We start from the raw sequence: 14,649 nt of genomic DNA on the forward strand, positions 1-14,649 counted from the left end.
TCAAAATATCTTTCCAAATTGGTGCTTCAAAATATCTTTCCAATTTGGTGCTTCAAAATATCTTTCCAATTTGGTGCTTCAAAATATCTTTCCAAATTGGTGCTTCAAAATATCTTTCCAATTTGGTTCTTCAAAATATCTTTCCAATTTGGTGCTTCAAAATATCTTTCCAATATGGTGCTTCAAAATATCTTCCCAATTTGGTGCTTCAAAATTATCTTTCCAGTTTGGTGCCTCAAGATATCTTTCCAATTTGGTGCTTCAAAATATCTTTCCAATTTGGTGCTTCAAAAATATCTTTCCAATTCGGTGCTTCAAAATATCTTTCCAATTTGGTGCTTCGAAATATCTTTCCAATTTGGTGCTTCAAAATATCTTTCCAAGTCGGCGCTTCAAAATATCTTTCCAAATTGGTGCTTCAAAATATCTTTCCAATTCGGTGCTTCAAAACATCTTTCCAATTTGGTGCTTCAAAAATATCTTTCCAATTTGGTGCTTCAAATATCTTTCAAATTTGGTGCTTCAAAATATCTTTCCAATTCGGTGCTTCAAAATATCTTTCCAATTTGGTGCTTCGAAATATCTTTCCAATTTGGTGCTTCAAAATATCTTTCCAAGTCGGCGCTTCAAAATATCTTTCCAAATTGGTGCTTCAAAATATCTTTCCAATTTGGTGCTTCAAAATATCTTTCCAATTTGGTGTTTCAAAAACTCTTTCCAATTTGGTGTTTCAAAAAATCTTTCCAAGTTGGTGCTTCAAAATATTTTTCCAATTTGGTGCTTCAAAATATCTTTCCAATTTGGTGCTTTAAAATATCTTTCCAAGTTAGTGCTCCAAAAATATCTTTCCAATTTGGTGCTTCAAAATATCTTTCCAATTTGGTGCTTCAAAATATCTTTCCAATTTGGTGCTTCAAAATATCTTCCCAATTTGGTGCTTCAAAATATCTTTCCAATTTGGTGCTTCAAAATATCTTTCCAAATTGGTGCTTCAAAATATCTTTCCAATTTGGTGCTGCAGAATATCTTCCCAATATGGTGCTTCAAAATATCTTTCAAATTGGTGCTTCAAAATATCTTTCCAAATTGGTTCTTCAAATTACCTTTCCATGAAGAAAAAGCCTTTTAGTCACCCCACCGCTAGGTTTTGAGAAATGAACACCCAATAGCTGTGGCCCGAAATTGCCCCCAAAAAATTGGCCCCAATAGCTTTGAAAAGCAGCAATGTGGAAAGAATTTATTCAATCCTGTTTCACGGCCATTTCTCCAATCAACTAGCGTTTATAAGAAAAAGCGGAGCAAAAGTATTAATAACACATACATTTGACATTGAATAGAAAAAGAATAATTCTGAAAGTTATCGTTGAAAATTCTTCTAGTGCCTCTGATGGTTGCATAAAAGAAACTTGAATAATGAGGCCAGAAAAAAATGTCTGCTTTATGCAACGATTTTGCATCTTTCATGAAGTTACTGAAAAAAATAAAGGAAGTAATTGTATAGCAATATCATATTACATGGTCACTAAAAAGATGTCTGTACAGAAAATAAAAGGTTGAAACAAAAACAAATAAAACTCTCAATTAAAATATCTCCATATTTCGCGGTCTGTATGACAAAAGTCGGAGCAATTTTCATGAAAACGTAGAAATTAAAGTATAAAAAAATAACATACCCGGCAGATTGCCGGAAAATAGCCGCCGTTGATTCCAATAAGCATGATTGGGATTGAGAGAATAGAAGATATTGAAAAAAAAGGATTTTTGTACAAAAACATTTTTTTAAGTCCTATTTATTTTGATGGCATTTTATAGTTGAACATAACGTACCTCTGTTTCTTAGAGAGAAGCTAAAGGGCTACTATCAATACCAATAAGCATTAGAGATGGTAACTAAGACTTACAGGAACGACGTTCAAATAGATCACGCAAAATGTTGAAAAAGCGGCAAAATGAGGTAAAACGAAACATTTTTTTTATTCGACGAAGTAAAATAAACATAGCAGGACAAGTCCTGACGTACAATTCAAAGAATTTTCATTGACTAAACAGAAAACTAGACCAAGAATGGACTATGAGTGAATTGAGAAAACCATTTTTAAAAAAATCAGATCAAAAAATAAGAAAAAAAAACAGAAAATCAATGTCAAAATGCCGCATGTGAACAAAAAAACCACTAGCGAGAAATGAAAATTCAATTCAAACGAAAAACGAGGCATAGAATGAGCTGTGAATGGAATGGGAAAACCATTTAGAAAAAAATCTGATCCAAAAAATCGAAAAAACAGTAAAAATCAGAGCCAAATTTCCGCATGAGAACAAAAAACGGGGAGAATTGGAAAAACCAGTTCTAAAAAAACAGATAAAAATTTATTTTTTTAAAATCTATGTCAAAATGCCGCATATGAGCAAAAAACCACTAGCAAGAAATGGAAATTTGGTTCAAACAAAAAACTAGGCCTTAGGCATAGAATGTACTACAAATGCATTGGGAAAACCATTTAGAAAAAAATCCGATCCAAAAAGTTGAAAAAATAGTGAACATCAAAGTGAAATTGCCGCATGTGAACAAAAAACCACAAGTGAGAAAGCGAATTTTTGTTGAAACACCGTTTTCTCACTCTACTTTAAAATTAGATCAAAAAAATTCACGCCGCAAAACCACTCGCCTTTTCGCTCCATTTCCTGTTTCGGCGTGACCAAAATCACTACTCTAATTTGACTTCAAAAATCATGAAAATGTGTGAACAGATCTTAAAAAAAAAACATAGCCGGAAGAAATCCGGAAACGAATCGAAGGACAAAATTGCCCATCGTTATGACTAAACAACTGTACAACTATTGTGAATCCTGAACCTCCATAAATGCCATAAAAAAATAAGGAACAATAGAAACGGCATTCAAAAACAAATTGAACAAAAAACTAAGTTTTTTTTGAACTTGAGTTTTTTTTATTGTACAAGGAAACATAAAGCCGAAAAAAGTTCCTCTGCAATTAAAGCAACGGAAAGCTCGCAAAACAATGGGCAAGTCATATAAAGCTAAAAAACTTGTCTAAGATTAAAGAAACAGAAAATTTTCAAAAAATAAGAAAGATGGTTTTAAAGATTCTCAATTTTTCTGTCAATTTTCCTCAAAAAAAAATGAGTTATACCAAGAAAACTTTAGTCAAACGGTATCTGAATATTTCTTAACAAACTTTTATCTAAATGCCACATAAGGCATTAAAACAAAAAAACAGGCAAAAAATCATTAAATTTCGTCTAAAAATCAGCAAAACTGATCAAAAATCTACAAATTAGCATTAAAATCAAATTTACTATAAAAATGGCTACACAACTAGGACAACTATTGTAAACCCTGAACCTCCACAAATGCCATAAAAAAATTAAGGAAGAATAGAAACGGCATTCAAAAACAAATTGAACAAAAAACTATAAAAACTTGAGTTTTTTTTAACTTGAGTTTTTTAAATAGTACAAGGAAACATAAAGTTCCTTTCCAATTAGGTCAATGGAAAGCCCGAAAAAAATGGACAAGTCATAATACGCTAAGAAACTTGTCTAAGACTAAGAAAAAAGAAAAACTGCAAAAAAAATAAGAAAAATGGTTTAAAATTTCTCAATTTTTCTGTCAATTTTCCGAAGAAAAGAAAGATTTACACCAATAAAACTTTAGTCAATTGTTAGCTGAATATTCTCTTAGTAACAAGCTTCCATTCAAATCCCACTTAAAGCATTAATACCAAAAAAACAGGCAAAAAAAATCATTAAATTTCGTCTAAAAATCAGCAAAACTGATCAAATACCTCCAAATTAGCATTAAACTCAGAATTAACTACTTGAAACCTTCAATTCCTATCAAAACAAGCCTAAAACTAATACAATATCATAATCAAACCTCATAACCATCAAAAATTGCAAAAAAAACTGCTTTTAAAAGCCGCACGTGAACAAAAAAAATTTCGCTCGCTTAGAGAAAATTTTTTCACACATCAATTTCTCGCTCTCTCAAAAACAGCGGTATGATCGAAAACCACTCTCTTTTCGCTCCGCTCTCAATTTTTTTCAGCCCCAAAATCACTCCAAAATTTTTCACGCGTTTCATTTCCCGCTTCAAAAATCACTCCAATAAAATTGATAAAAAAGGACTTCTCCGATACTCCTCTTCGAGTCGTAAAAAAGACAGCGCCCCAATACAATTCAAATTCTTTGAATTGTAATAAAAATAGGAGAGCGATAATAGCCGGCTGAGAAGATGAGGTCGGCTATTAATCAGCAACAATTTATATTTTATAGGATTAATATCAGATCAACTCTATCCTACAACTATTAGATTACGATAAATTGCTCATTATAACAGAATAAATAATACCTGAAAAATTGTGATTCAAGTAAAGTACATTAAAAATATAATTCCAAAATTGTGGGCATCACATATAACTTTGCTTCCTTGTGGTTGACCAAGGGACTCAATCTGAGATATTGACGGAGCTTGAGAATCAGCATCTGCGGGTATCAAATAAATAAATCAGAAACTTAGCAGCAGACTAAACAAATTTAAAGTAAGAGTTTGAGAGGCACAACATCAAAAATTGCTACCATATGGCCGCTTTCCCAATCACTGGCCGCTAGTGCGAATAAATCGGTACCCAAAAATGCTATCCAACAATCTTAAAGCTATGCTGACAAATGTTTATTGATCTATATAGAACTTGTTAGGGAAATCCCGAAAGCTGTCGAGGATGGAAGCTTGATGAGTATATAAATGATCTGACCTGTCTCTGTATCTCTGCCATTTGTGCGTCTGTGATGGCATCGTAGTTCTGATTGGCTCTGTTGTTGAGTGTGTCATGCATTGACAGCTCCTGCTTCAGAGTGCGAACTTCACGTTCTAACTGCTTCACCATAGCTGTAGGATCTTGCACCTGATAAAGGAAAAAAACATTTCATTCCATTGAACGAGTGAGGTTAAAGATTTTTTTAGAGTCTAAAGACCTCAAAAAAATGTATGTTGTGCCTCGTAAAAATTTATCTGAACGTCTTTCAGATAATCCGATATAAATCACGGACAAAGATGTAAACTACAAACAAAGAAGCAAAAACTAAACGCTTAAAGCCATTACTGTCGAAAGATGCAGTTAGTAGACATTTAGCGTCCATTTAATTGTGGCCACCTAATTAACAGTGCTACGAATGCCCAAAGCGCTCGTACCTGATTGGCTGCCACTTGAATGGGCACCCGCATCATTCTGGTCCCAAATCTGAGAGTGGATATGGTCTCCTCTAGCTGTGCCTCTTCACCCCACACAGTTGCAAACATCACTGTCTGACAATTCCCACCTGTAAAAACAGCAGGAACAAAAGCTGTATTAAATAAGTTAGTTTTTTATCACAATTGGGAAACAAGTCGAGAACCTAATTTCTTCCACTCTATAGAAAACGATCATATGTAATTTTTAACGCATTTCTTTTAATATGATGATATATAATTGATCTTGTTACATCCACCCAAAGAACCGAAACTTGATACACATTGTTGGATTGTTGACTTGGATTAACCTAACTTCTAAGATCTTAGTATAGGCGCCCAATAGGCTGTAAAAGATGTATCGCGATAGCCTTGAGGACTAAAGCGTTTCGTTTTTGAATGATCGTTTTTTTCGTTTTTGACTGGAGTTTTGGTCACAGTTAATGCAAGTTTACATTAACTTTTCCAAAACAATGTCAAGATTACGGTTATCATTGTTGACATTACGAACGACTTTTATTACTCTGCCCGGGAAAGTTAAAAAGATGGCCAGCCTGACTTAACAAGATACGTTTCCGAGGCAGGGGGTTTGTCTTAAACTCAACAGTGAAACAACGCTCAACAGTGAAACAACGCAAAAAAGCACATCAAAAGCTAAAAAGAGCTTATTCGAAAATAAATTGAGTAATTTTTCTATAACCGATTACAATCCTGACGCCTTCTCTGGGAGCAGCGAATCAAGATGTTATCAATAAGGGCGATTTCTCCCATCAAGAAATTAAGTTAAGTAAAAAAACATCAAGATGTTGCAAGTTTCGTTTCACTGGTCTTTCAGTGATTTAGTATAATTACTAAGAAGTTTTCTTATTGAGCGACACAAACCAATATAAACACATAAAGACACATACTAGCTTATTCACAAGTTTTATGAAAAGAAAAAAATGTTGTTCACAGTGAAGAAATCAGTTCCACAAATTCTTTTGACGGCAAACATGAACACATTACTAGTATATTAAAAGTTAAATTAGTTCACGTACCGATAGAGTCTTTGAGTACATGGGTAAGTTTGCTCTGTCTGAAGGGAACGTGCTCTCTCTTCTTATCAGTGAGTGCAATGATAGTCTGCTCCAGGAATGTCAGACTCTTGTTTATATAAGTGGCTTCATTCTGAGTCCTGCCCTGTGACTGTGTCTTGCCCAGTCGCTCAGACCCAGCCAGATCTACGAAGTTGAGCTTGGACACGGTGTAGCTGGTTGAAGATTCAGTTCTGGATCTGGCCTGGAGAACGGAACTTCTCTTGCGTTTATCTTATTAAATTTGACATATATTTGATGACTTTGCAAATTAAATAAGCTCAGAAACTTAAGACGGACCAAAGTTGCGGAAAATAAAGAGAACAAGTAGCTCATATTAATGGCTGTGTCAAAAAATATTCATCCGTTGATTGATTCAAGAAAATTCAACATAAAAGTTCTGATAAAAAGATACCGAAAATGTTTTTAAAATAAGACATTATAACAGTTTACACGACAAAACTGTCAATGTTTGCCGCTTAAGATCTGCCAAGACGCTGATCAGTTCTTATGAAAAAAATTATAAAATTTTTCATTTTTTTCTGAATTATATTTTAGGGAACCTATCAGATCTCGTAAGGTAGAATAAGAACTTCGTACACCAACTAAATGACTCGACATCTTTATGCTGAACTAATTTTTATTTGTACAGTGAGATTTGACCGATCGTTTTTTTTTCAAGATATCGAGGTTTAAAGTTTTTGTAAACTTTAGACTGATTTTCGTTGTTCTCTTCATACATTCTGTTACTTTCGCTCAAGTTTTCTCCACTTTTGTTAATATTTTTTCAAAAATTATTAATTATAGTGTTATTGTTTTTATCTTTGAAGATAGAGCATGGTTGCTGAACTGTTTGATCTGAATTTATTGGCCACAATTTTTGCCAAATTTTTCAAAATTCAGCTGATTTCATCAAAATTGGCAACAGCCATGCTTCAGTAATTCACTTCATTTAAGTACGGAACTAAAAACTGCGGACACAATCTTTTTAAGCTGCAAAAATGGCCAATTTTACTTTCTTCTCCTTCGACAGCGTTCTCAAATTAAAATTTCAGCGACGTCTTGCTCATTTTAACAAAGAAGTATCCAAAAAAATCATTTTTTGATATAGTGGATTTTGTGGCCACATCGTGTGTGTATTTCTACATATGGCGTATTTCTACAATAAAAAATATCCGCATTTTTGGTGCGCTGCCTTTGAAAACTTTTATTTTTTGTCTTTTAATGTAAAATACGGACAGTAAGGATTTCAAATCAAGAATCAATTAACGACAGATCCCATTTATAGTCAAATCAGACTCAGCAAACATATATTATGTTTCCAGAGATAACTCTGAAGTTTCATGGCTTTCAAAAAGGTTTCTCAATAAAGTTAATGAATTCTTGTGTTAGCCTGCATTTGTTTTTCTGCTCACAGACCTATAACTTTTTATCACTAATCAAAGAGATTTGTATGTTTTACTCGAGTGGCGTAAAGGAATCTATATAATGCTTCCAGTTTATACCCAAATTCTTTTAAGGCTTCAAATAAATTAGTTTAAAAAAAACCGTTGAAATTTTTCTACCTCGCTATATGTTCTTACTTTTTGAGCCAAACTGTAGCTTCAACTCAGTGCAGAAAGGGTGCATCTTCTTTTTAAGGAAAACTAACTTTTCATAGCCGATTTAACTTTGAACAAATGTATTTATGGCTTTAGTGCCACGAGTTCTCATTGAAAAATTTTAAGCTTTTCGATGGTTTCCCAAATTTTGAGGTTATTATATGTTGTCTTGACAAATAACTGCATAAATTGCAGGCCTAATTGACGCTGAAAGAAGGCAGATTTAATTATATTGAATATTTTCCATGAATAGCTCACGGTTTCATAGACCTCGAAACCGTTTTACTAATTTATATAATTTTGTTGTATTTTTCAGTGTAATTGACGTTGTTTTTGTAGCCAGATAACAACTACTGGAAATGATAGGTCTCAAGGGCTATTCAGGGAAATATTAGTTAACCTACTCAAAATTTAAATTTGACAGCTTTTTGTTTTAGTGACTTTTGCGTTAATTGTTTTCCAAAAAATAAACTAATTTTTGAATTTTGGGCATCTTCTTCCTAATTTTGGCAACTTTTAACTCAGTGTCACTAACGAAAGGACCCATTAACTCTCTAATGGAACAATTTTATCCCCTCCACTGATTCTAAGTTTTAACTGTTTCTGTTTTTTTATAAAACTCTACATTTTCATAAAAACTTTTTTTGATGCTGGTCAATATTTGTTTTCTTTTTATATAGTCTCTTTGAAAAGAGGGTACATTGATATTCAAATCAAACCCAAGTGAACTTATTAAATCTATTGAAAGAACAACTTTTGGTTTGAAGGGCTTCAACGCTGTGTTTTCTTATAATTGTTTATAAAAGTTTCAGTTTCACCTCTACTCGATGTTATTTTGTAGTCTTATGACTTACAACCAATAAATACAGGTCTTATTGACTTCCTATAGTGTTTCAATTTAAACTATCTAATAATTTTCAGCAGAAACATATGGTTGTTATGACATTGTTGAAATTGATTCTTTTCAGAAAGTCAAAAACGACTCGATTGAACTTTACCCTTTTTTGTCGAGTTGTTACCTAGATTGATTAAGGAATAGTCCCAATCTTTCTCAGTAAAGTGCAAGCCAATATTTTGGGTTTAGTTGTTATCTGATGCTAATTTGATTTCCTAATAAAGGATTTTGAAAAATGTGAGTTTTGACCGTAAAAAAGGATTATTGCTGTTATTTTATTTTGTTGTTTGTGTTATCACGAAGTCCCAGTAAAGGCAGGTTTCATAGGCCTTCTATTTCAGCCTTATTTACTAGAAAATTGAAAGACAATTTCATACAAAAATTATAAATGCTTAATGTAAGACCTTAGAGGTATTACATGTGAGATTTATTTGCCAATAAAAAAACATTTTTCGGTCATAGTGCAGCGGTACCCGGGTTGACCCCATAATTCAAAAAGTTATAAAATTACAACTTCATATTATGGCGTCTATGAAAAGTTGTAGTCATAGAACTTTCATAAAAGGGAGTTCTATGGAATTAAATTTTTATGCAAAGTTTTTTTATATCATGAAAAGGAGGGAAAAAATATGTTTCAAAAAACTAACTTGAAAAAAAAATTGAAAAATTGAGTCTTAAGCGAACAGAGAATTATGGAAAAGTTGTAGCCATAGAACTTCATAGAAAAAGAAAAAAATTTGGAGAAAAGTGAAAAACATTTTTTCAAGTTAAAAAACACCTCGCCTTGAGTTATTCAGTGAAAAGCCGTCGCATCAAGTGAGATCGCAACTAGCAATCAACAATGAAAACAATGTAGTCATAGAACTTCATAGAACAGTTTTGCTTCAATTTTTTCCGTATAAGAACTAATTTCTTCCTTAAGAAGAAATGTTATCTTGCCATTCAAAATTTTGGTGCAAAACAGACCACTTTTCCAGCGTATCTTGTGTTATTCTTGTGTTCAATCTTTTAAAACTTTTTTGAATTATGAAGTCAATGGTCCATAATATGAAAGTTCTATGATTATAACTTTGGTCAGCCCGGGTATATTACAAGGGTTAGTTGCAACAAATTTCTTCTGTATCCTATATATATATATATATATATATATATATATATATATATATATATATATATATATATATACATTCGTGGTGAGCTATAAGTTGTTAGCCACTCGACTACGGACTTCCCATAGAAAGCGCGTGAAAAATCGATAGTGATTAGTTGATATATTTTACATGAGTTAGTTACGCTTCATCGGCAGTATCAACCACTGCGTGCCATAAGTCGCTTAAGTACCGCCGTGAAATTGTTCGAACCACGCAAAGATAGTGTTGAAACGATGATTTTGCGTTCTGTAGAAAAGGACTGTCGTGCTCAGTTACGCTAACCTGTGCCTATGTCACCAGTAGGATCTTAGTCTTCCAAGAAGTTGCATAAAGCATGGAGAATTTTTTGTCTTATAAGATCTTGCTTCATAAAAGATCTAAGGCAGGGAGTTTGTTTTCTAAACTTTTATAGCATCTTAGTTTCAGATAAAATCTTCGAAGATAATAATTTAGCCACTCGTCATCAGTTCTGTTATTACAAAATTTTGTGGTCAGTATCTTATCAGAAATTAGATAAAAATTGCCGAGTCACAACAAACAGTTAATCTTCAGTCATAAAAAGGTTCTATACACAATTAACAAATTAAGATAGCTTCTCAGCCGAAATTGTCATTCATTGCAATAAAATTTTGTTTACCTCAACAGTGATGGTGAAAATGACGTGAGATCTGGAAGAATGTTTGTTCATCTGGTGGGCTGCGATCGCACGGGTAGTCTCGCCCTAAATTAGCGCGCCAAACTATTAAAGGTATTATAAAGTACTGAGAAAATACGGCACTGTGCAAAGCTTAGGTATCCTCGCAAAAGTGCACATAAATGTGTGCACATTGTAGTCCCTTCTTTTCAGAGTTTAATCAGGACAGCCCCAAAAAGGGCTTTCCACTCAAACATTGGGAATTTCGTCTTCTCAGACGGCTATTATATAGGCGCTGCTTAACTAGTTGCTGAAAATTTAACAAGGAAGGAGAGCTGAAAAAATCACTCACACTGGTTAGAATTTTAACATCTATAATATTCAATTAAAGATAACTTGTAATTGCAATTCGCAATATTATCTTCATGTATATACTGCTGCCAACAATTGACAACATTTAAAGTCACCTTCCAAAGTTCACTTGAATTGAATACATTATACGGTACGTCAATATATCAAATATACACAAGAATAAAGATTTACGCGGTCCGAGGTAGGACTTACAATTGAACAAGCTTAGTACGCGCTCAACGATTGTACGGCCCCACTCCAGCGGCGCTCCCCACAGTGAGACTTAACTTGGGACCTATTCAGAGCCGAACGAGCGCAAAGCCGGGTTCCTTTCTGTTTGCCCCCCCCCCCCCCCCCCCCGTCCCATATATTGTGTGTTTGCGCGCCCCAAATATTTACTTCCCTTATTTTAGTCATAATAAATTACCGGCACCGGTAGAAAGATTGGATGGATTTTTCTTTCCGGTTGTCAAAAAAATTAGTGCCATAAAGCCAATTAAGGGATCTTTTCCGCTAGCGCCCCCCCAGTCCTATATGGCCGAAACTTAGGCACCCCCCAAATATTATTGTTTTGCTCCCTTCTGCAAAGGTTACTTATGATCATGATTACGTACCTAGTACAATACATCAACAACCTCATTTGCAACATTTTTCAGGAAAATCAAAGTAGTAGACCCCTTTACAATGCACGTAATTCCTAAAAACGCAATGAGAACAAGTTTTTGGTTGATGTTTACATTATACGCAGTTTGTTATTATTATGCACGTATTAATTTCGAACCACAGCTCTGTTAATATTTTCGAAATGCCCACTTACGCGTATTCACATGTAATAATTCAAATGCATACAAAATATTAAAACATATACAAATGGGGGGTGCCTAACTTACTGGGGGGGCGCTAGCGGAAAAGATCCCAATTAAGCCTGTGAAAGACGAGCACGAAAGTAGTAAAAACACGCATTATTATTCTTAGTCTGAATATAATCTAAGTTGAATTCAATATGCTAATGTGAATAAGTGGGGGGGGGGGGGGGGGGGGGGGACAGAAAATATCCCAGAGCCGAATGAGAATTAAAGCCGAATGCTGGGTTGCAACCACGGACAGACCTTCGACCCTATGCTATCTGTAATTGCCGTTAAGTTACTAATAGCATTGCATTGTCTGTGAGTGTTCAATTTGACGATTGTCCCAATTTTCGCTTGCGAACAACTATCTTTCGATCTATTGTCCCCGGGCAAAGGCATATGTCCATCAAATGAAGTCAACAAATAATTGTTCTTCATGTTAAGGCTCATTTTCTCAGAGAAAAATTTGATACAGAGAAGTGAATTTTTAGTAGACAAGAGAGAAAAATATCTTTTCAACACCATGCTAAAACTGAATGCTGAAAATTGAAATCCCTATAAAAAGGGACGATAATTTGAATACAGAATTCCAAAATAGAGACATATTGACAAACTAGGGAAGAATTAATCAACCTTTCCTATGGTATGCTAAACGCAGTACGGTACCTTATAATGACTTTCATAAACTCTAATGGAGTTGAAAAATTTCTCACTGTATTATTGCACAAGAAAATTATAATACGCCAGGGAGAAATTATAATACGGCTATCTCAAAAATTTTTGCGTACTTGACCTCTTCAAAATTTGGCTTGCTTGCTTATCGGCTTGCTTGACCGCCACCTGTTAAACTAATTAAAATAAACCACGCCATGCTATGACAATTAGCCGAATTGGATTACCAAGCCAAAAGGTTTTCCGACTGGCGAATCGGTGAGAGCGCGTCGCGATGATTTCCGACCAACGATTTCGGATTACACCACACAGAGCTTGAGAGGCATGGCCGTGAACAGTGCTCCTCAATTGCTCTCAAATTTATGTTTGGCTGCCTAAACTGCAGCCAAGTAATATTGTGGTAGGGTCTAGGAAATAAACTCCCACGGAAAAAAACCACTTAACTTTAGATAGGAAATAAACCCCCACGGAAAATAACCCCCATTTTAAAATTGAATTTTGGTTCTCACAGTTTGTTCGTTTGTGATAGTTTCATATCAAGTCCCACGGGCCGCTGAGGCATGGCCATGGCCCACAAGGCAAGGCCAAACGCGCAGTTCTTTAACAGTAAAGTGGGTGGGGGGGGGTTTATTTCCGAGGGGGTTTATTTCCGTGGGGGTTTATTTCCTATCTATGATGAAGTGTTTTTTTCCGTGGGGGTTTCTTTCCTCAACCGTTGTGGTAAAGTATAACACAGAAAGGGGGATTCTCTATTAGGCACCAAGGGGCGATACTTGAAAAGATTCCTAAAAATTCACGCGAACTAACACGTTTCTATTTGATTGGGAATTGTGGCAGCCTGAGGAGTATTTTATTTTGAGAAAAATTCAATCAATACCAGAGGAAAGACTTTTTCAAAAAATATGAAAAAATATGTCACATGCGCACCTTTATGCTGTAAAGTTTACAATTATGAGTATTACAGAAAAGAAAAGAGACGAGCAACATTACTTAGCCATCTCAGTACCTCAGTATCTCCAGATTCTACAATGCGCGATAAAAATAAAGAAACGAGCAATAGTTACACAGTGACGGAGCGTTGACAAGGAAAGAAACCAGAAAAAAAGGAATTCAAATAAAAAATTTGGGTTAAAATACCTCTGAACCTATACATTTCACTATTGAATGCTAAACAAGAAAAAAAAACTGTCTTTCTAAATCAGAGTTATCAAGGTCAATGAACAAAACACAAATCTTTCCTGCGGAAAACTTTTGTAACAAAAAGAGATGAAAGATAATTGGGATCAGGCTGGGTCAAGAGAAAGTCATCTTCGGAGCCAATAGGAACAAGTTGCAAAAAGCCAAGAGTTTACTATTTGAAAGTTTAAAATTTCAGGAATTATTCAATTATTATTGGTTTCAATTAATTTGATCCATACCTCAAAAATCCTAAATATCAGCTACATATCACATTTCTCCTAGTATGACTAGAAAGAAACGTTATTATTTCGGATGGTCACTTTGATACTAAATTTATCTCTATCAGTCTCAAGTTGAAAAAATAAAAGGACTGAAGTAAAATAGCTTTGAGTGCAACTTAAATTTATTTTGTTATTATTTCTCTTTATAATCAATGTCAAAGTTCGTATCAAACAAAAGCAAGAACGCATATAGCTTTTTCTGCGATCACTTTAACAACATCTCTCTGTCCAACGATTTCAATTAAAATGGAAAATCAATTGAAGGTTTGAACAGAAACAAAATGTGACAGAATGCTTAAATTGTTGTTTTTGCAATCTCATTTTACGACAAACTGCTGCACGCCCTTGATATGGATCGATCAAAACCAAACATATAATGACAAAAAATATAAATTAAATGTGCTAGTTCAAATTTAACTATTGTTCCAAATTTCATTTTCGATCTGCCATCTTTCGATCTATTGACCGCCGTCAAAGGCATGCATGTTTGCCGAACTAAGTCAGCAAAGGACTGTTTTCTATGTGGAATGCTCATTTTTTCATAAAAACACTTGATCCAGGGAAGTCAATTTCAAGTAGAGAGGACCGAAAAAAAATTCTTCAACACCATGCTAAATTTGAATGCTGAAAACTGCAACCCCTATGCGAAAGAGACCAAAAATACAAAATAGCCATATATCCACAACCTAAGGAAAAATTATTCAACTATAAGGAAAA

General features: G+C 34.2%; 1 protein-coding gene across 2 annotated transcripts in view; it reads right to left on the minus strand.

Annotated features, from left to right (window-relative positions):
• The window catches only part of LOC142336101 (kinesin-like protein KIF9), a 50,144-nt gene that overhangs the window by 19,650 nt on the left and 15,845 nt on the right, over positions 1-14,649 (minus strand). For both annotated transcript variants that reach the window (XM_075384645.1, XM_075384646.1), the window contains exons 5-8: positions 10,605-10,688; positions 6,285-6,525; positions 5,212-5,339; positions 4,775-4,924 (exon numbers count right to left, since the gene is read on the minus strand). In XM_075384645.1, coding sequence (XP_075240760.1) covers positions 4,775-4,924; positions 5,212-5,339; positions 6,285-6,525; positions 10,605-10,688 — 603 coding nt within the window. The remainder of the gene's footprint in view (positions 1-4,774; positions 4,925-5,211; positions 5,340-6,284; positions 6,526-10,604; positions 10,689-14,649) is intronic.

The sequence above is a fragment of the Convolutriloba macropyga genome, chromosome 3, assembly GCF_964194025.1.
Source record: "Convolutriloba macropyga chromosome 3, txConMacr16.3, whole genome shotgun sequence".
In the NCBI taxonomy this organism is placed as follows: domain Eukaryota; kingdom Metazoa; phylum Xenacoelomorpha; order Acoela; family Convolutidae; genus Convolutriloba; species Convolutriloba macropyga.